This window comes from Borostomias antarcticus (genome assembly GCF_949987555.1).
Source record: "Borostomias antarcticus genome assembly, chromosome: 5".
Taxonomy (NCBI): Eukaryota; Metazoa; Chordata; class Actinopteri; order Stomiiformes; family Stomiidae; genus Borostomias; species Borostomias antarcticus.
The window spans coordinates 29310023-29332522 of record NC_140238.1 but is presented as its reverse complement, the minus strand read 5'-3'; the positions used below and the strand labels follow the sequence as shown (position 1 = coordinate 29332522).

General features: G+C 47.8%; 1 protein-coding gene across 1 annotated transcript in view; it reads right to left on the bottom strand.

The window, feature by feature from the left end:
- Nucleotides 1–22500, bottom strand: part of LOC311308949 (integrin alpha-3-like) — a 33961-nt gene that overhangs the window by 4402 nt on the left and 7059 nt on the right. The window contains exons 2-21 of the mRNA XM_084438051.1: nucleotides 9738–9865; nucleotides 8827–8912; nucleotides 7686–7929; nucleotides 7438–7530; nucleotides 7061–7286; nucleotides 6755–6960; nucleotides 6074–6162; nucleotides 5812–5948; nucleotides 5477–5554; nucleotides 5125–5192; nucleotides 3990–4126; nucleotides 3591–3737; nucleotides 3282–3379; nucleotides 2987–3155; nucleotides 2431–2514; nucleotides 2164–2243; nucleotides 1883–1960; nucleotides 1639–1741; nucleotides 1361–1537; nucleotides 1090–1206 (exon numbers count right to left, since the gene is read on the bottom strand). Of these exons, the coding sequence (XP_084294177.1) occupies nucleotides 1090–1206; nucleotides 1361–1537; nucleotides 1639–1741; nucleotides 1883–1960; nucleotides 2164–2243; nucleotides 2431–2514; nucleotides 2987–3155; nucleotides 3282–3379; nucleotides 3591–3737; nucleotides 3990–4126; nucleotides 5125–5192; nucleotides 5477–5554; nucleotides 5812–5948; nucleotides 6074–6162; nucleotides 6755–6960; nucleotides 7061–7286; nucleotides 7438–7530; nucleotides 7686–7929; nucleotides 8827–8912; nucleotides 9738–9865 (2545 nt within the window). The remainder of the gene's footprint in view (nucleotides 1–1089; nucleotides 1207–1360; nucleotides 1538–1638; nucleotides 1742–1882; nucleotides 1961–2163; nucleotides 2244–2430; nucleotides 2515–2986; nucleotides 3156–3281; nucleotides 3380–3590; nucleotides 3738–3989; nucleotides 4127–5124; nucleotides 5193–5476; nucleotides 5555–5811; nucleotides 5949–6073; nucleotides 6163–6754; nucleotides 6961–7060; nucleotides 7287–7437; nucleotides 7531–7685; nucleotides 7930–8826; nucleotides 8913–9737; nucleotides 9866–22500) is intronic.

Here is a 22500-nt window from a genome sequence, read left to right as displayed (position 1 = left end):
CCAAAACGCCAAAAGCAGAACAACATGGTCCTGGTCAACGCAGCACACAGAGAGGGTCGCCATGGACACGGTCCAGCAGAAAACAGGTAAGCCATAGATACAGTCCTGGAGAGATCCTTCTCACGGTAGTTGCCGAGAGAAGGATGCTGGCCAGACTGATGGCCATCATGGACAATGTCTCTCACCCTCTCCATGACACTCTGGTCAGGCAGAGGAGGACGTTCAGCGGCAGACTGATCCTGCCACGGTGCTCCTCTGGACACCTCTGTAGGTCCTTCCTACCAGCCGCCATTACACTTTTTAATGCAACCTCTGACTGGCAGGATGCCATGGACTTAAATGACACTTTAGACTGGCGGGATGCCATGCCATGGACTTAAATGACACTTAGTGATAGTTGATTGTACCTTTAATGTCCTTGTGTGATATCTTTTTACTGATTTTTTTGTGTTGTGTTTTATGTTGTTCGTGTGCTTCAACAAGGGGATTTCCCCATTGGGGATTATTAAAGTATTCTTTCTTTCTTTCTTTCTTTCTTTCTTTCTTTCTTTCTTTCTTTCTTTCTTTCTTTCTTTCTTTCTTTCTTTCTTTCTTTCTTTCTATCTATGAACTGAACTAAAACTAACCATGAAAAACATATCTATAACTAACCGTTGTGATAAACTAAAACTAGAAATGTAGGATAAAAAAACTAGCAACACAACATTTGATACTAAACTGAATTAGAAGAGTGAAATGGAAAACTAATAGAAATGAAAACGAATGGAAAGACACAACTAGAATAACGCTGAGTAGCATAATGACAGTGTTTGCAAAACAAGATATATCCATTTGGAAAAAAGTTGGTTATACAACTTAACTGTTTAAGATTTCATAGCATTTTGTGGACGAATACATTTTAAGGTACAACAAAAATGCATAATCTTAATATCTGATGACAGAAATAGTTCACACATAAGGTACTGTACCTACAGTATTAGCAACCATTTCTGATAATGAAATGGAAATGTCAAAATTGGTGCATATTTCATTTTGGAATCAAACTCTTTGAGGATCCTATCATAGGAAATAAGCAGAGCCGTCTCTGACCAGTGTGGGTGACTCCTTGCGGCGTCCCTTTATGTTGAGGGCAGCCTTGAGCTCCCGAGGTCCTTCCCCTATTACTGACTCCGCCTCTCTCCTCCTCCTCCTGGCTTCATCCTCCAGCTAGCAGGACAATGAGAGACAGATTAGAGAGAGAGAGAGAGAGAGAGAGAGAGAGAGAGAGAGAGAGAGAGATAGAGAGAGAAGACGTCGTTACATTACAGTAAGTTACAGGCTCACATTGTTGGCAGCAGGTGTGTTCAGTTGCCTGGGTTACCTTGAGGTTGAGAGGGTTGATGATGTTGCCGGGGGGAACACAGTGAGACTCTGATGTGCCGACGGTCCGGATCTCTGTCAGGTACAACAGCCACTTCCCATTGGCTACTTCCCACGGCCAATCAAACTCCACTTCCAGGCTGCCAAGGTTACCCAAGGGCTTCCCAGTAATTTTCACCTTATAGCAAATGACAATTTGTGATTAACCGACTAACCTGCATGAATGAAATGGAGAAAATTAGTGAATGATGTTAACAAAACGTGGCTGGTCATTCTGACCATGAAGGTGAACTGGACAGGACTGCCCACGTCGCTGGAGGTTTTCATGGCCAGCTCCCCCATCACCTTCCCACTGAACTGAGTGTGGACTGTCGGCTGCAGCCTGGAAGAGGACAGGAGAGAAGGAGAGAAGGAGGAGAGGAGAGAAGGAGAGAAGGAGGAGAGGAGAGAATGGAAGGAGTTCAGTTGATCTATGACCTTTAACCCAAAGTGTCAGTAAAGCCAAAGAAGCCAGTGGACTCACAGGATGAGGGACGTCTCCAATGAATACACAACCACCATGAGCAGAGGCAGGGGCTGGAGGTCCGTCTGCTCACTCAGCCTGGGGGCGCACACACACACACACACACACACACACAGACGGGTGCTTACTGACTTTGTGTACGCGTGTGTGTGTGTTATGCGTATACTGTAAGTGTGTGTGTGTTTGTGTATATATGTGTGTGTGTGTATGTGTGTGTGTGTGTGTGTGTGTGTGTGTGGTAAATGGTAAATGTGTGTAAATGTGGGTGTTGCGTGACTCACGTGGAGAGCTGCAGTTGAGTGTGTATCTCCCTGGTGTGCAAGCTGATTTCAGACGTCTCAAAGATGATGAGGATCTGAGCCTGGGATAGAGAGAGGAGGAGAGAAGAGGAGAGAGAGAGGAGGAGAGAAGAGGAGAGAGAGAGGAGGAGAGGAAAGAGGAGAAGAGAAGGTGAGAGAACTTTGGGAGAGATGTATACAGCAGTCTGTGGTTCAAACACTTGACATTCTCTAACTGTACAGAGCTGCAGTATGAGAACCAGAGCGTACCTTCTGGTCGCTGGCGAATGGGTTCCCCAGCTCACACAGTAGAACCATGTTCTCCACTGCACACTGTACCACCGGGCCTCGGCTCTGTGGAACGTAGGACACACATGAGAGGAGAACCACTTAAGAACCCATAGTGAAGAGAACATTAAAGATCACTAGCATTATGATCTATGATGAGGGCTCTCTAGTCGTTGACCAAAGATACTGTAGAGGTTGGTTGACTTACCCACAGCTTAGCATTAGCAAGTTGCATGTAAAACAATGGGAGTTGTAGCAAGGTTAGCATGCTCCATACAAGGCCAGCACCCCAACACTCAATCACTTTTAACCATGCTATTTTATACTAGAAACATGTGAACTGTCTCTTTAATCAGTAGATTAATGTCTCCACTTTTAGTATAACACTAGAACAGGAACAAAGCATACTTTATTTGAAGTAGGGAGTCCAGCAGGACGATGCTGTGTGTATTGGAGAAGGTCAATGGATTGAGTCTATGGATTCTCTGAACTACAGTAGCGCTACACACAGAGTACAGCGCCTCATGTCTGTACCCACTTTGGAGCGCACGCCGGAGTAGCGTAGCGCGGAGGGAACGGTCACGTTCAGGATGGTGTTGTGGGCGTCCTCCGCCAGTCGCCCTGGCGACGGGGAGTTGGTCACGTCGACGACCAATAGGAGCTTTTTGACGCTGGCGCTGTATTGGAATACCTGATGGCCATCGTGACTGTACACAAACGTGCACGCACACACACACACACACACACACACACACACACAGTTTCAAATGTCAGTACTATCAATACTAAGCCTGATCAGACCTGTCAGTTGTTAGCTGAAGAGGTAAACTGACCTAGGGAGGGGAACCTGCTCTTCGTCTGCAAACTCCGCCTTCATCTGCAGGTTGCTCTGACAACGGTTATCGGAACCACACTCCTTCTGGAAGTGGATCTAGAGAGAGAGGGGGGGGGGGGGGTGGGGGGTAGATTGGGAGGGGGGTAATGGTGATAGAAGGAGAGAAAGAAAGCTACATCAAAACAGTGACTGCGGAAAATATCCTACAATAATACCATGTTCCTACAGAGCTACCGTATTTTGAGATGTTGATCTAGAACCAGGTGGAACCAGGTGGAACTGTGGGTGATGTGTTCTGGGTCCTCACCTCAGCTCTAAGGGGGCTGTCCTTGGCCTCGCTGAGCACGGGGAAGTTGTCCAGGTTCTGTACGGATTTCCTGCCCCGGGGCTGGCCCTCGTAGACAGACACGTTGAGGAAGAATATCACCGGTTCCACCTTGTCCCTGACGGGGTTCTGGAGAACAAAATAGCAGTGGATGTAGCAGAGGTGGTTTGGGAACCAAACTCTTGGACTACTGTACTTGGTTGTTGGTCTAATGATAGATACTCAGGCTTGACAAGGAGAACAGTACATTTCATCTCTGTCTAATGAGCAGAGCTGAGCCCCTCCCCCACCGAGTACAGAGGTGGTTTCATCCCAGCATTCCCAGACTGTCGGTACGGTGATAGTCTGATGGATAATACTACATCCCCAGCAGTCTCTTACCACCACTCCCAGCTTCAGTGTTCGACACCTGGACGACGGCATGGAAAGGAAGCCAGTGTAGACATCCTGGCCATTTTCCTGGAAATGGACTCGTGAGTTGTATCGAGTTGTGTCGGCCTCCACTGTAAACATCAGGGCTGGGAGGAGAGATAAACGACAGTAAAAACAGGAAAACAACAGTAAAAATAAAGAGGCGCCACAACAGTTTTATAGAGGCAATATCATTGTTACCAAATCTGCAATGGCCTGATATATAAATATTTTAATTACATATAAAAACACCTATTGTACCTGGATGGGTGACCTTCTCTCAAAATGATCCACCCGAATCAGCCCCCAACAACGGCTGAACATTCGTTTTCACAGAATTCCGACTTTCAGTAATTCAACGTGTGCTGTGTGCATACAGATGTGCGAGTGTGCATGTGTGTGTGTCTGCGCGTGTGCATGTGTGTGTACAGCATGTCCTACACATGACCTCCAGTGTGACCTCCAGCTGTGTGGGGGTTTGTCTAGCAGACATCAGATTTATTCCTCTAATAATATCAAGCATCTGTAATATGATTTATGCTGCAACTGACGAAATGGGGAGATTCAAGGACAAACCAGTGAAGTCATCTAGAACACATCCCTCCTGTCTGTGTGTGTGTGTGTGCGCGTGTGTGTGTCTGTATTCTGCACGTGCTTGTTGTTTGTGTCTTGTCTTAGTGTTCCTTGACAAGATCATAGGTTCACATCAAGGGTAGTGACTCGTTGTCTTGTTAATTCATCCACCCTCCTTTGATTAACAACTTGTTTAAATCGCCTGGTTCGTCCTGCCAATCAATCACCTCGTTCAATTAGTTAAGAGCCAGGATGTTAACTAACAGTCCCTATACAACCCTTAGGGACCACTGGGACTGGAACTGGTGTCGTTAGCATAGGACATAAAAGCTTTACTGGACTGTCACTTAATGGTCCCTTCCTTTGTGGAATCATTGATCTCATGTGATTGGATAAGAGACGGCTGTCTGTGGAAGCACATGCTTTCACCTATCCAATCATGCTAGATCAAAGATACACTCAAGGGGGGGGGGGGGATAGACAAAGGACATGTTTAACCACAGACAGGCGTCAGTAACAGAACCAGACTCACTGATGTTCTTCTTGAAGTCCTTGTCTCCTGTGCTGAGTGTGTAGGAGAAGCACACTTGCACCGCCACACTGCAACACACACACACACACACACACACACACACACACAGACACACACACACACACACACAGAGGATGAAAATGATGAAAATAAAGATAAAAGATGAAAATATGTTCACATCAGTCAGAATATTGTTGACTCGTAAATCCATACTGTATATATGGCAGTATAATACTGATATGCTATATACTGATATAATACTGATATGGCAGTATAATACTGATATATACTGATATATATATATTGTCACACATACTGTAACAAGTAGTAGGAGGTAAAGTCTGTCTCTCACCAGTTGTCACAGTGATTGGGATCCACTATATCTGGAGTCACTCTCAAGGTCTTGTTGAGGTGGATGACTGGACGAGCCCTGACACACACACACACACACACACACACACACACACACACACACACACACACACACACACAAACACACCAATACAAACACCGTAAACATTAATCTAACACCACAACAGTATAACACTGACACCTGAGGTTACACTGGCTGTTTTGATTTCCAACTACAGATGTGTTTTCTGCAGACTTTTCTAGGTGTGTGTATCTACCTGAGGGTATTCCATACGTGTGTGTGTGTGTGTGTGTGTGTGTGTGTGTGTGGGCTACCTGAGCAGAGCCACGCGGTCGTCCAGGGAGCCCACCAGCAGGTCCGGATAGTGGTTCTGATCAACGTCCAGACCTCCGTTCAGACTGTAGCCAAACGTCCTGAACCCGCCCCCTGCAACGTCTCTCCCTTTGATCTCCTGGGAGGGGCGGGGGGACGGGGGCGGAGGTTAGATCAAGGTTACACCATCATCACTATCGTCATCATCATCATTATCGTCATCATCATTATCATCACAATCATGGGTGTTGTTTCCTTGTTTACCTGACTGGGCTCCATGGAGATACCCTCGGCACTTCCTGTCCAGATAAACACACTTCCTGTGTCATAGAACGGAGCACCTACTGCAAAGTCTTGAGGGCAGGGAGAGAGAGAGGGGGTGATAGTGAAGAAAGGAGGGGAGGGACAGGAATGGGTCAAGAGAACGAAGCAAATTAAAGAAAGAAACAAGAGGATTAACCACAGAGAGTCCTCTGGGGTCTGACACCAGAGCAGAGCCAAACTAGCAAGACAAGCGTCTGGTTGGTTGGCAATGTGAGAGTACATCTGTCAGACAGTTACCTGACTCCACCACTGGGGGGAGTGGTGAGCCACAGTCTCAGCTCCACCCCTGTGGCCTCCATTCATTCATCCAGCACTGAGGAAAGCCCATCATCATTCCAACTACATGACGAATGTCAGGACCATTCGTTTGACTGGGTGTGCAGGGGCAGACTCGGCTTTGGCACACTGGACTTGTAAGTTACGGTCTGTGTGTTGCCTACTGTTTTTCTTTCCACACATACTGTGGCTTCTGGTGAGAAATGTCCCTCGCTACAGACCTAGGCCTGTGTTTCTCAAGTCTCTTTGTTCTACAGACATTTTTTCTTCAAACTAGTAGTTTTCCGTCTCTGTCTTTGTATAAAAACATCCAAACTGCCTAAAATGTCAACTGACGTTCGCTACCTTGGAAGCCATCTTGGTTGAGGTCACCGATGGCGGCCAACGCCATCCCGAAGGCGGAGTGCGGGGGGCCCCTCAGCGTGACGCTGGCGTCCTCACGGAACGTCCCGCCCTCGTTCATGAACACGTACACGGCGCCGCCGCACTCGTCATGCTCGTGGCGTTTCCGGACGAAATAGAACGGAGCTCCGACGATCAGGTCGTTCCAGCTGAGGGAGGGAGCGCAGAGGGAGATGGGTAGGCGTGTGTGTGTGTGTGTGTGTGTGTGTGTGTGTGTGTGTGTGTGTGTGTGCGCGTGTAAGAACCTACCCATCGTTGTTGAGGTCGGTGATGGCCAGAGAGTTGCCAAAGTAGGATCCCATCTGCTCCCCTCTCAGGGTGAGGTAGGGGGTCAACCGGTGCACAGAGGAAGAAGTACTCTTCACCGCCAGGATCACCGAGCCACGAGCATCATCCTTGCTGTCCTTAGGGGCCCCCGTTACCACGGTGACCGCATCCTGGCTCAGCAACCTGCGGTCCTCCGCCACAGAGTAACCTGGAGACACGGCGTGCAGGTTAACACACTCACACACGCCCGTGCATGCACACACACACACACTGTGCATAGACTGTGCTTACACATACACACACACACACACACACACACACACACACACACACAAATCTTTCACAGGTTTCATGGGTACCTATATAAATGTGCCGTGTGTTGAGATCCACGAAGGAGAACCTGTTGGTGTCGTACTGGTCCTCTGGGTTCATCCACGAGACATGGACGTTACCTGGGAGAAACACACACACATACGTACAGTAAAATGAAACACACACACACACACACACAACAATTAAAGGGTTACCAAAGGCTGAAAAAATGTATATTGAGACAACTTTTTCTGGTAGGACACATAAATACCCATAGAAGATACAAGCTGCCCACCTTGCCACTCATAGCTGCCCGGTGAGCCAACGATGACCTCGGTGTCTGTGATGGCAGCAGAGATGCCCATGTTGCACATGACCTCGTTGGTGTGGTCCCCGATGTGGCTGCACACCTGCTCCGGGTTCTGCCAGTGAGAGTCGGCTGCGTTGTACTCCAGGTCGTTGCCGCGGATATAGCATTTACCGATCATCTGTCGCAGCTGCTGCACCCCGTACAGCTTCACAAAGCGATGGCCGCATGCCTGGGAGAGGGAGGAGAGGACGGGGGAGAGAGGAGTAGAGGAGAGGGGGAGAGAAGGGAGGGAGGGAGAGAGGGGGAGAGAAGGAGGGACAGAGGTGAAGAGGAGAGACACAGAGAAGGGAGGGAGGGAGAGAGGGGGAGAGAAGGAGGGACGGAGGTGAAGAGGAGAGACAGAGAAGGGAGGGAGGGAGAGAGGGGGAGAGAAGGAGGGACAGAGGTGAAGAGGACAGGCAGAGAGAAGAGGGAGGGAGGGAGAGAAGGAGGGACAGAGGATTAGAGGAGAGACAGAGAGAAGGGACAGAGGGAGAGAAGGAGGGACAGGTGAAGAGGACAGACAGAGAGAAGAGGGAGGGAGGGAGGGAGAGAAGGAGGGACAGGATTAGAGGAGAGACAGAGAGAAGGGACAGAGGGAGGGAGAGGGAGAGAAGGAGAGACAGAGGAGTAGAGGACAAAGAGAGAAGGGAGGCAGATACAGGCAGAGAAGGAGAGATTATTTGATTATAGTGAATGAGTCATGAAATTTTAATGAATATCAATGTTAAAGGTAGTTCAGGCTGGCGATACTGCTGGATATGTGCTGTCAGGTTGAATCTATCTTCAATTCCTCAATTCCCCAGGTCCTTTCTCCTCACTTCCTCGATTCCTTGCCCCCTCTCTCCTATCTTTCCTCACCTCCAAAGTGCATCAGAAACCGAGAGAGAAAGGGTCTTGGTTTCTGATGCACTCTGCACACTGCGTTCTCATTGGAGGAGGAGAGAGAAAGGGTCTTCTCCTCCAATGAGAATAAAGAGGGGGGAGACAAGTAATCAGCCGAAGACTTTTGAGATTCAGCCTGATTAAGACAAGCGCCGACAGGAGAGGAATGACAAACAGTCCAGCCAATAGGACGGCGACTCACCAGCACACGCCCCCCTGGCTGTCTCTGACTGGCTACAGTCACGCCCAGCCACATGCCCTCCACACGGTCCTCATCCGTCAGCGAGTCTTCACAGGGATAGATCAGTATTACGGTAGTATCACAGTAATATCACAGTAATAACACGGTACATCACGGTATCACAGTACATCACACTATTACAATAATACCATAGTACCGTAACATTGCGGTGCATCATAGCATTGCTAACATAAGGTTTAACATAAGAGATTATAGAGTTAAATAAATCGATTCTGTTGATTTAAAGCAATACATGGCGTTTTCTCCGGTTTTCTCGGAACTGTGCCCCAACAGGCTCTGTGAGTAGGGTAAGTGCACTGTCGTACTGTTGTAACGTTATCAGATTGTCTTTTTCTTTTTCTGGCTTCCTCCGTGATGTTTCGCTTTGGTTTTCTCACCTCCGCCATGATATCATTGAGCTAAAAAACGCATGATATCCATAGACGCAGGAATAGTTAGCTACTACTGTGTTTCTTAAGCACAACGTTGCGCATGCGCACTTCGACTGAATGCTGCGTCCCGGGGGCGCGAGTTTTAAAAGGTAATAAATGTCAATGTATTATCTTTTGTTTGGACGATTCAGCTTACTTTTAGTAAATCTAATTGGAGAATTAGCACCAGACATGTTTGTAAAGGAAATATCGTGATGTATTGCTTTAAGGGAAGAAATACAGTACAGTCAGAAAAATCTAAAATGAATGAAAAGTTAACATCTTCATCAATTACAACTTGATAACAAAGAAGTGTCACCAAAGCCTCATTGATGCCATGTGCATTTCTTGTAATTTGTTAGAGATGACATAACTAGTCATAAGTCTAGTTATGTCTAAAAATCACCCTAATCATTACGGCAAATTCACAGTTATGCCTACCAGAGCCAATCAGGTTCATCCTGGTACAGTCGGATGGGTTAGTGTTGATAGGGCAGGAATAAACTCCTCCGGTTTCATTGGCTACTATGTGGGCCCCAGCTCTCTCCTTGGGTGCTCCCACCAGCAACCTGGCCAATCAAACACACAAAAACAAAAGCAGGATGTTAGATTTCAGCCAATCACAGTCAGGGTCTGGGGATTGGCGGTCTTCACTGGCACAGTTGGTTGAGCAAGGCACTTGCAAGGCTGAGATTGTGGGTTAGATTCCCACATTCTTCTTCTGTACCCTCTGCATCACGTTAACTGACAGATGATAATGGTGCACTTAGGAGATCAGTTGATATAATGTACTGTGACAAAACAGTGGCACTACAGACCATGATATATCACATTAACTGATCTGGAAACAGCCAAATGCTGATACACAATAACTGATATGGCCAACGGAAATCGCCAAATGCTTGCTATTCCGTGTCTCCAGTGGGTCTCTCAACAGCAAGTTTCTTGTGGATGGCTGTAACATTCACCTAAATAAAGTTTTTTTATAATAATTATAATTATTATAATTATTATTACCTATAGCATGTGTGTGGAGCAAAACTGTGGGCTGCAGGATATTAAATTAGTGCGTTATTGTTCTGCTATTTTGTCAAGTCACGATTTGTTGACGGACCTCCTCCACATGGGGGCAGGAGTTTCCCCTCAGGAGCCCAACCTGCCGCTGGGCACACAGACAGAGGCCTGCAGAGCACCTGTAGAGGCCCCGACGGAATTTAGCTTCTTCATCTCTCCATTTCCCTCTCTCTAGTCAAGTCAGTTTTATTTGTCACTACTGCTCCCTCTCACTCTCTCTTTCCAATTGTCTCTACTTCCCTTCCTCTCTCATCCTTTCTCTCTCTCTCTCTCTCTCTCTCTCCACCTCTCGCTCGTTGGTATTCTGAACACAGTCAGGTGAGGAGGTGGGTGCAGATGAGGAGGGGTCACCGAGGGAATGAGAGAGAGAGAGAGGAGATGAGTGGGGGATGGAAGGAGGGAGGAGAGGAGGCAGACAATGATGGAGGGAGAGGAGAGGAGAGAGAGGGGGGAGGGGGGGGCAGGGGGAGGATTGAAGGGCACCTTCCTCCAACCCGCTCCCGTCTCGGTCCCTCTCCGATCGTCTCATCCGGGGGTCTAATTTCATTTGGACGCCCCTCTCTCCCCCTCTCGCCATTCTTGTAAGACGCTACCTTCCTCTCCCTCCTGTTCTCCCTCCTCGCCTCCCTCTGTCTGCCCTCCGCTCTGCATGTGTGTAAACCTTTCATTGCCCCCCCCCCCCCGACAAACACACACACCTCCCTGCCCCCCACTCTACCTCCCCCCTCATCCCCTTCTTCCTGCCAGCTGCCCCCCCCCTCCCGCCCACCCCCCGGTAGCCATGTGACTGTAAATCTGGTTTGTAGGAGTGGCGAGGAGGAAATGAGTGTGTCACAGGAAGGTGAGGGAACAGTGGCATGAAAGCGCAGGACGCGTAAACACACACACGCACACACACACAATGTTCCTTCCTCCAGTCCCTCTAATTCCCTCTGTCTGTACCCCTGCCCCCTGTACCTCTCCTAACACGCGCCGTATGTGTGTGTGTGTGTGCGGGGTGTGTGCGTCTATGTGTGTGTGTGTGCGTGTATCCATCTGTATGTAACAGCGGCGGTTCAGAGAGCGATCTTGCGCGAAGAGCAGCCCCAGCCTGAGATCTGAGACCGGAGAGTCCCCTCGCTCGCCCCTGGGCCCCTCATCCCTCCAGCTCATGTGAGAGACAGCAGCCTTCCTTGAGGTGCTGGGAGAGTACTGGGCCTCATCCGGCCCAGTTGCCTGACCTGCTGAGGGGGGGATGACGCGGCCGAGCCCGGCTCCTACTCCTCCTCCTCCTCCTCCACTCGCCTGGGTTGCCGGGAAATCGGCAGCGAGGGTTGTCATGCAACCCATGCAGCCCTCTGTCGCTATCAACCGTTGCGCCTTCATTTCCACTACGGGGGAGATGTATGTGTGTCAGGCCCCTGCAGGCTGAAGGCTACTCAAGGGAACAACTGATCTGAGACCAGTCTGTAGAGAGTGACAGTGTGTGCTTGTGAGTGTGCGGATCTGCGCTTGTGCACCCGTGTGTGCAGGGCTGAAAATTAACACCTGCCACCGGTCAAATGCAGGTCAAATTTCCAATTGGCGACTAGATTTCGGAAGGCTATCTGAAAAAAATATATACATGGCCGGTAGATTTTTTCATCTACAGTCCCCTTGGCAGGTGACTCACCGTGAGCCAAAAAGTTAATTTTCACCCCTGTTTGTGTTTGTGCATGTGGGCTAGGGTTTAGGGTGGCAGTAGCTCAGTACTGTAGGTGGAGTAGCCATCTGGGAGCCGGAAGGTTCCCGGTTCAATTCCAGCTCTTCCCCACGACATGTCGAAGCATCCCCAGGCAAGATACTGAACCCGGAATGGCTCCGAATGAGCACGTTAGCACCTTGCACCTAGCTGCCGCCGTTGGTGTGTGAACGTGTGTAGCGCTAGGTGAATGAGAAACGTTATTGTTAAGCGCTTTGGATACACTCCATTTACCGCCATGTAAATGAAAAGAGCTCAAATTCCATAAGTGGTCAAAGCCCTTTGATCTGGTTATTGTCACAGAGCACTTCGCTATACACCACCTACCCAACCCGTGTAAGTAAATACAGCTCTGTGGCTTTGTAAGATTGAAACCTGCTGTGTTCACAGGAAATATGCAGCCCGAAGCCCAGCTGTGGTTGACTCAGAGAAAAGGGTTGGTTCCTCACAGGTGTACTGAACACTGCGGCTTCGGGGAAGGGCAGAGTACAGTAGAGAGCCGTGTCGTTGTGCTGTTGGTATAGTTGGTCAATGATTATCTCTAGTCTGGAGAGGAGAGTGCTGGGTTTACTGTGGTAGGTCATGCGAGACACAACCCTCAGGTTTAAACAGGTATCTTTCACCACTGCTCTCCCCTTCGAGCGACGAAGAATGAAAACCAGAGATAAGGATAAGAGATACTAGATTGAGGAAGCATATAAAAACACACACACGCACGTACGCACACAGGATGACACACACACAAACACACCCTGCCTATCCCATGTTCAAAGGTCTCCATGCACTGAGACCTGCCATGCGCGGTAGGCTACATCAGAGTCAATGAATAACCGAGATCTCCACAGGAATGCCCGACCACAGGACGTTTAGTCATCAAAGCCGGCCCCAATCACGGCCCGTTTCAGCTGCCGCCTTCTGGCGGGCGGTATCGCAGCATTCCCGGCCCCGGACCAGCAGGCTCGGGGACAGCTTTGTCCCCCAGGGCGACCAGGCTCTTGAACAATGGACCCTAATGACCCGTCGCCTGCCTTCCTGCGACATAGACACAATCACGCTTCGTTCACACAGATCACATCTCGCAAGGCTCGACCGGCAGGTGTACGCGGGGCACGTACATGTTGACATGTTCAACATGTACTTGCAAGCTCGTAAGCTCGTCGTCATAGTAGCTAGCGTTACACTAGCGAGCACCAACGGTAACGGTATACCATCAAGCCATGTTCCAGAGGTTATTTGGATTAACTGACCGCATAGTTTGAAGCAGCAATGCAACTTTTTCGCCTGAAAATGTATTACAGTTTAATAAAGTGACATGTTAACAGTTGTACAGTCAAAATGGAGTTGAGTCAAAGAAAGAATAGCAGTGGGTAAGAGCAGAGGAAAAGGTTCATAAGTTCCAGTTCAAGGAACACATACATTTTTACTGCAACAGAAAAATCGAACTCCTTCAGAACACATGATACAACGCAACTGCCTTCCATTGGAAATGACTGGACTTCCAGTGTAATGCAATGAAATCACGCAATTTGTGTGAAAGAAGCATCAGACTCAGACTGTGCACACAAACACACACTAACATGCAAACAATGTACATTTGTACTTTTCACGCGCCTACATTTTACACAATATACGTTTTTATTGTAGAGCGCTATTCTATTGCATTGCACTGTTCTTTTTTTTTTTTTACCTCTGCCCTAGCGACAGCTCAGGTGGACATAAAAACAACAACTACCTGACCGATTTTCACGAAACTTAGATTCTGCAACCATAGACATCACATAATAAATTGTTAATCTCTCTATGGAAGTGTCATCATTTGGAGATCAAGACATCTTAATACCATGGATGACTGGACTGTCAGTATTCAAATAACCCCCACCTGGAGTACCCCTGCTGTGTGATGAGTAGTCCACTGAGACATCGACCACACCTTAAAGATGGAGGGTGGAGTGGAGATCAGTCAGCCACTGACTCACTTCCTTTTGCAGTCATGCAGACACCCACACGTGCATTCGAACCTCAACCTGCTGCAACATGAGGGTAAACAGAACACCTAGTACTTTCTCTGCTCACCACTGAGATGAGTTCATAACCCGGAGAGAGAGAGAGAGAGAGAGAGAGAGAGAGAGGCTTTTGAGGAGAATGGCCTATAGACTCTGTCTCCTCTCTTTCTCTCATTGAGTGAGAGAGATTAGGGCATTCTCCTTAAAGGCCTCTCTCTCAGAGACAGAGAGAGAGAAAGATAGAGAGAAAGAGAGAGAGAGAGAGAAAGATAGAGAAAGAGAGAGAGAGAGAGAGAGAGAGAGAGAGAGAGAAAGATAGAGAAAGGAATAAAGAATAGAGAGAGAGAAGAGAGAGGAGGATGACGTTCTGCAATCAACAGACACGTCTCAACACTTCCTGGCCCCTCTGCTTCCAAAACAGTTGAAGAGAAAAAAGGCACAATCACAGCTGTAATCAGAGCATACAGTACACACATACATTACAGTACAGATACACAAACACACACCAGAGAGAGGAGAGAGAGTGTGTGTGTGTGTGTGTGTGTGAGAGAGAGAGAGAAAGAGAGAGAGAGAGAGAGAGAGAGAGAGAGAGAGAGAGAGAGTGCGTCAGTGGTGTGTGTATAGCAGCTTTCAATGTTCCTCACGTACACACACAATGTTCACAATCACATCCACGCCCCCAGGACGCCTCCCTCAACAACATGGAGGAACAACAACATTCACTCAGCATCATTCAGCAGCAGTCTGAACACCAACCCTATGGGCTGGCCCTGGCCATTACTGGACTGTCCCTATGGGCTCGCCTGTGTGTGTGTGTGTGTGTGTGTGTGTGTGTGTGTGTGTGTGTGTGTGTCTCGGTCTGTCATTTTGAACAGCAAGATCCACACTAGTCCTGTAGAAGGAGGATGGTTACGGTGGGTTTAGATCTGTAAGCTACAGTAGATGTGAAATTATTAGGCTGGTTAAGTGGTCTGGGGAGGACCTGACCTTGTGGCTGTTTAGACTAGTCTATACCTGTAAACCTGTAAATGTTTAACAGGACTCTAAAAGCCCTGTGTTTAGTCTGCGTGATCTATATTCAGGCCTGTTAACTTGTAAACTTGTTGGACACTTACAATAAATCCCTGCAGCCAGTGTGTGTGTGTGTGTGTGTGTGTGTGTGTGTGTGTGTGTATGTGTGTGTGTGTGTGTGTGTGTGTGTGTGTGTGCACGCATGTGTGTGTGTGTGCGTGCGTGCGTGTTTGTGTTTGTGCCTGTGCGCGTGCGTGAGTGTGTGTGTAGGTGGGTGTATATATATGTGTGGATAAGCGTGTGTGTGTGTGTGTGAGAGAGAGAGAGAGAGAGAGAGAGTGAGAGAGAGAGAGAGAGAGAGAGAGAGAGAGAGAGAGACTCTAAAAGGACACAGACACTCCGAGTGTCTACATAGGTAGCGTGGCTGGTAACATACCAGACCTCTAGACAAGGACAGAGACAGTGAGACTCCCAGGGACGACCTGCTGTAACAATAACACTGTTATTGTATCTGACATTCCCCAAGAAGAGAACCGTCTGTCCATGACACTCTATTATCTTCTACGAATGCTGCTTGCCCTTGAAACAGTGAAGCAGGAGGTTTTATGCTACAGGAAAAGCGAAGTAAACCTGAAAAAAACGTTGAATTGTCGGTTCCAGACCAGCACCCAAAAAAAAAGACATGAGAAAAATGTCAAGTTGAAATCTCTCTAGTCCTGCTGCTGCTGTGAGCCATTAAGAACCCAGACGTCCGTATCTGTTACAGTGACATCATGTCAGCCCACAGAGTAGAACATGTGTGTGTGTGTGTGTGTGTGTGTGTGTGTGTGTGTGTGTGTGTGTGTGTGTGTGTGTGCGTGCATGTGTGTGCATGTGTGTGTGTGCGTGCGTGTGTGTGCATGTGTGTGCGTGTGTGAGTGAATGTAGTGACAGGTGAAGTTCATATCCGTTAGCCCAGTCCGTCAGGCCTGTTCAATTTTGCTCATCCATGATCTAGACCCGTCATATGGTAAAGACATTACAAGCCGAGGGGGTGTGACCGAGAACAGCCAATCAAAGAGCTGGCAGACAGGAAGGGATCACCGGGCAGGAAGTGGGTGATTTGTCTGCAGGTCTGGGAATGGAGGTGGAGGAAGGGGGGGGTCTCATCAACTGAGGTAGTCAGAGGCTCAAGTCACTACTGCACAGGAAACTCTCAGGGAAAGTTAGTTATGTGTGTGTGTGTGTGTGTGTGTGTGTGTGTGTGTGTGTGTGTGTGTGTGTGTGTGTGTGTGTGTGTGTGCGTGAGTTTGTGTGTGTGTGTGTGTGTGTGTGTGTGTGTGTGTGTGTGTGTGTGTGTGTGTGTGTGTGTGTGCGTGTGTGGTCATCTCAGTCTCATCTGAGTGTGGGAACGAGGGCTTGCGAGAAGAAAGACAGTTTGTTTCTGAGTAAGTGACAGACATGGTAGACCACAAGTTTCAACAAGGCTAAGACTTTTTTTATGTGTGCGTGTGTGTGTGTGTGTGCAGATGTTCTGATGGCTAAGCGGGCTCCAGGATCAAACACGTCAGGCCAATGGAGCCCATGAGCTCCCATCTGGGGGTCTTCCTGTCTCTCACCTCTCCACTGTGTCATCACACAACACAAGGCTCCGTTTCCTCTCCTCCTCCTCCTCCTCATCCCCCTCTCCCAGCCCTCCAGATCTAATATCCCCTGGTCTGAGGGGCCGGCACGCACAGGGGAGAAGAGAGGGAGGGAGAGATGACAAAGAGAGTGCGTGTGTACGAGAAAGAGAGATAGAGAGAGAGATAGAGAGAGAGAGAGAGAGAGAGAGACAGACTTACCGACAGAAAGAGAGAGAATGTGAGGAATCTGGCCCCCCTGTAGCCGCCGGGCCATAACCCCGGCTTGACCAGAACAGTTTTCTGGCTTTGAAGTGCAAACCTTCCTCTCCCTCCTTCAAACCGTAGCCTCCTACCTTATCCTCCTACACCCTAGGAACCACCCCAGTTGTATCCTACAGTACATACAGGCCCCTACCCCAGCCCCCTAAACCCTTAACTAGCCTCAGGCCCCCTCCATCCAAACCTCCTGGGGCCTCATTTATAAAACTGTGCGGATAATCCACGTTACTAAGCTTGCTCACTTAATCATACACACGAAAGAAGTATATGCACACAACAAATTTATAACACAGTGCGTATCCCGTCCCGTGTCGACTCACGCCAGTTCAATGCCAGTTTTCCCCCGGAGGCGGCTGTAGCTCAGTTGGTAGAGCGGTTCGTTCAATGATCGAAGGGTCAGTGGTTCGAATCCCAGCTCCGACTGTCCACATGTCCTTGAGCAAGACACTGATCCCCAAATTGCTCCCAATGAGCAGGTTAGCACCTTGCATGGCAGCTACCGCCATTGGTGTGTGAATGTATGGGTGAATGAGACGCCATTGTAAAGCGCTTTGAGTGCCGCTAAGGTGGAAAAGCGCTATATAAGTGCAGTCCATTTACCATTTACCATTATGAATCACAATCGACCCTAAACTTGGCGCACATGAGCATGCACCTTGGTCACACCCTAATAACGCTCATGATTGCCTATAAATGGTCGATGAACCGCCCTATTCATCCATTCATAAATAGCGACTGCATGACGACAACAATTCTCCTCTCCAACATGCAATCTATCTGCATCAAGTTGGATGAGCTGGAAGTGTGGGCTACATCTAAACGCCAAGGGTAGGAAACCTGCCTTCTTGCCCTGACTGAAACATGGCTTAGCGACGCGGACGGGGATGAGGACCTGTCAATAAGTGGGTTTTGTAGCCTGTTTTGACTGGACTGGTCACAGGCGGTTACCAAACAGCAATGTTGGAGGAGGCGTGTGCTTCTATGTCAACCAGAGGTGCTGTAACACCGTGGTGGTATGGGAGAAGTTGTGTACCCCAGACTTTGAACTATTGACAATTTCACACCACCTTACAACCTGCCTGGTGAATTCCAACAGCCGTTTTTCACGATTGTTTACATACGCCCACGTGCAAATGCATCTGCAGCTGTATAGCTGATTACTGGCGCATGACTGTAACGCACAAGCTAGACGCAATTTGCCCGGATGCCCCTATATTCCTCCTCTGGGATTTTTATTTTAATCACTGTGAACTAAACAAGACTTTGAGGACGTATGAAGAATATGTGACTTTAATTTTATTGTCTTGCTGTGTGTTGCTTTGTAATTAATCTGTATGTGTTTTATTTATGTACAGCACTTTGGTCGGCCTAGGCTGTTTTTAAATGTGTTTACAAATAAACTTGACTTGACTTGTGCTACCCCTCAAAAGAGCACCAAGATCGACCTGTGTTACTGTATGGTTCAGTCGGCGCCGGGGTCTATAAATCTTCGGCCATCCCAGATAGCAAGCGGATCTGGGCCATATACAAGCCAGATCTGTCCCTTGTGGCTTAGTTCCGGCCCATATATGGCCCAGTATCATTACACATCCGCTTGCTATCTGGGATGCCTCCCCTCGGTGCATCTTATCATAGCAGTGTGTATCTTACGCCCGTGTACAAACCCGCCTTCGGGCACGTTGAGCGCGAGGCGAGGACAGTAAGGTGCTGGACTAGAGGACAGCGTCTCCTCCCTCCAAGCATGCCTGGACTGCACATGCTGGGAATGTTTCTACATGCGACGACACAAATGAACTATGTCGCACTGTTTCGAAATACATTGTTTTCCGTGTTGATCTATGTATCCCAGCGAAAAAGGTGGTTACTTATTCAAATATAAAGCCTTGGGTTACGATAAGAGCTTAAAGCTTTCATTAACGAAAAGAAGAAACGCTCATATTTCAATGGTGATCCTCAAGAAAAGAAGGCTTCGCCAGAGAGGTGCAAAATGAAATACAGTAAGGAAGGCTAAAATGAAGTATAGAGAAAAGATAGAAATGCAATATACCTATATGCATATATATATATATATATATATATAGGGATCTTAGAATTTATTGGCAATGGATAAAAACGATGGCCTCCATTAACCAAGGTGGAAATGAGATCAAACAATCCATCAGGGTAAATGGGGTGGAGGATTCTGACTTGCCTAACATGTTTAACTCTTTCTTCTCTCATTTTGAAAGGACTGGGTTGGGTTTTCTGATGATGTTTCCATGCAGAGGCTCCCTTGTGTCGCAGAATGATATTGTGATATCCCAGGAATGTGTGACTGCTCTACTTAAGAAGGTGAATATAGGGAAGGCTGCTGGCCCTGATGCCATTAGCGGGCGCACTATGAGCTGTTGCGCACTCTGCGCTGTTGCATAGAGTCAGACAGTCCAACTGAAATCATAACCGCTACATTGACATAACTTCCTTTTTCAGTACGGCGGCTGTCAAACTAAAAACACACCACTGCATTTATGCCTACAAAGTGAAAAAACAAGTTGACGATGAACCAAATGTGTTCGACCTCTGAGAAGTTCCAGAAGTCCCTCTTGAAGTGGTTCCACATCTGAAAACAGACTTCATGATGTGTAGAAACATGGTGTATAGAAACACTGGAGAAGGTTTCATGCTTTAGTCATAAAATGCACAATACCTTACATATGAGCTTATCTGCCGCACTATAACTGCTCCACTAAGGTGGCGGCCATCTTGAAAAATGGCCACCATCTTGAAATTTCAAGTGGCTTCTTGTCAAGTGACCAACGGAGACAGCTCATCCCAATTTTCATGCTTGTTTCACCAGCACCACTATATATGCCCCCTGCAGTCAAAACTGACTGAAGCGCCCACCATTTTGACGGCCATTTTGGAAAATGGCTGGACAGCCGTAAAAGGTCCCTCCTGAAGTGGTTCTACGTCTGAAATTAATCCTTGGGGGTGTATAGGTCATATGCTGAAAGCTTCATGCTTTAGTCATAAAATGCACAATTGTTTTGTTAAAGGTACCCAACGAAACGGGAATCAAAACAATCCGTTCTTTGTTTATTTTTCCAAATTCCTCGATTATATGGTTCCTTTCTAATAAACATGTTGAATCACTTGAATGTCTTTCCTACCTTGTAATTTCTTCGTAAAATGATATTTAGCTAATGTTTTGAAAACAACAAAGATGTGTGAAACGTCACTATTATGTGCTCCAAGTATTGACGCAATGATGTAGTACACGATTTTCGGGGACCACCTTCTCAAATTTGCTCTAGAGCGCATACTAGTGGTCAAACACTACATTGGGTACCTTTAACCTGCAGCACTAATAGGAAAAGCCAATGTTAAATGCAATTATTGTAAGTCGCTTTGGATAAAAGTATCAGCTAAATGACTGTAATGTAATGAAGAATCTAGGGAGAAATGTCTACATCATCTACGGAGTCTTACTGCTATCTATTTGATTTAATGTTTGTTTGTTTTCACGTGGACACGATAGTACACGATGTGTAGTCGATAGAGTGAGGGAGACAGCTGATGCTGCTGCTGCTGTGGCCGTTCGGGGAAGTGGGTGTCAAGAGGTCACACTTAGGCCACAGGGGGGGCCTGTCCTCTGGGGTATCAATGACACATCTCTATGGGACACTATAAACAGACACAACCCAGACTGACAACCAATGGTGATTAAGATATCATGTTAGGGTGACAGGCGACACATCTGTATGGTCACTCCTCCACCAATCTAGCTTCACTAGGCCCTAAACGGGCAGGCCTAGACGTAGGGGGTGGGCCGAGAGAGCACTATTTAACGTCTCAAACAAACCTTGAGACTTTGATTTGAAAACGGTAGGCAACTCAGCCGGACAGAGTCGCTGCTCCCAGCAGGCAGACACGCTGATAACACCATGCGGGGAGGGAAGTCTAAGGCCTTGACTTCGCGCCACAGCCACAGCCAGCAGAGAAGCGGGGAGAGAGAGAGACTAGGGAAACATCCCAGTGTTCCATGTGATTGTATCTTTGTACAATAAATCTGTCATCTGTCGCCGCTTCCAATCCCGTGTTGGGTGATTTCATCAATGACTATCACAACAAGAAGGCTATTAACATCGTGGTCCATAATTAGATGGTGCTGCAACTCTTATCAATGCTTAGAAAAAAAATACACAACGCACTGCAACAGAAGAAGAAGAATGACAAAAGCCAACAGTAATGTACTTATGTTGTAGTCATATTATATCACTGCTGCTGCACCATCCCTGTCTAGCATGATATGGATCTCATGTCTCCAATCATATAGCTGTCTTTCTTTGCTTGTGAATGTTTTGCTGTGTTTTTTTAATCTGTGGATGGGTTATGGTCTGCAAATGAATTGCCCTTCTGGGACCAATAAAGTTGTCTGAATCTGAATCTAAATCTGAATCTGATTTCAGTGTAAAATAGAAGCTCTTGCAGCGAGGTTGAAGCAAGACTGACGTGATGGCTGCAAATAAATAACGAAGTCTGCTTAGAAAGTGCCGTACACATTCTTTTGTACTCACGCAGCGTTTATAAATGAGGCCCCTAGTCCTTAGTTGGTCCTTGTTTGTCGGATAGTGAACAGTCCTCTGGCATATCAGCTCATTTCATGTAACATCACTTCCTCCAGCGCCTCCTGAGTGTGCTACTTCCTGACTGAGCGATGTCTGTGATCCCTGGAGAGCCGTTATCGCCACAGAGATCGTTGGCGGCCATCAGCCTCTCGTTTCCCTCATTCTCATTAACACCTAACCTCTCGAGCACCGCATGGGGGCAACACCCCGACTTAGCACTCCTCCTCCTCCTCCTCCTCCTCCTCCTCCCTTCCCTCTCCTCACTTCCTCTACTTTTCCGGCCTCTCCCCTTCCTCTCCTCTCTCTTCCACTCCTTTCCCAACCTCTCGTCTTTCTTCCTCTGCTCTCTCTTCCACTCCTCTCCCAACCTCTCCTCTCTTCCTCTCCTTTCCACTCCTCTCCACAGCTTTCCTCTGTCTCCTTTGCCAGCCCTCCTCTCCTCTCCTCCTCCATCTTCCTCTCCCTTGCCCCCCCCCCCCTCCCTCCAGTAACCCCTCTCACCCCCCCCAACCTCAGCACTCCTCCACTTTAAGTGAGATTCAGCTGACGAACCACACCATTAAGGATCATTACACTCTTAATGGGTGTCAAATCTGGCTGCCGTCTTGCGGGTTCAGCACTCTGGTAATTACTCTGTTACAATTAAAGGAGGATGACTTGGTTTTACTCTTCAAGATGATCCCAAATTACCAAGCAGGTAACCTCAGCGAGGTTTGCCTCGACGTGTTAGTTTGGGTTATGCTTACACACGGGGTTTAAAATGTTGAGACCTGTCAGAGGATGAAGATGAATCAGATCTACTGTAGCCCTGCTGGTCTCTCAGGGCTAATGCGCTCTAATGAACGGGGGCAGAGGGTAATATAGCTAATATAGCTGACTTCAGCATCAATACTCCCATTAAACAAT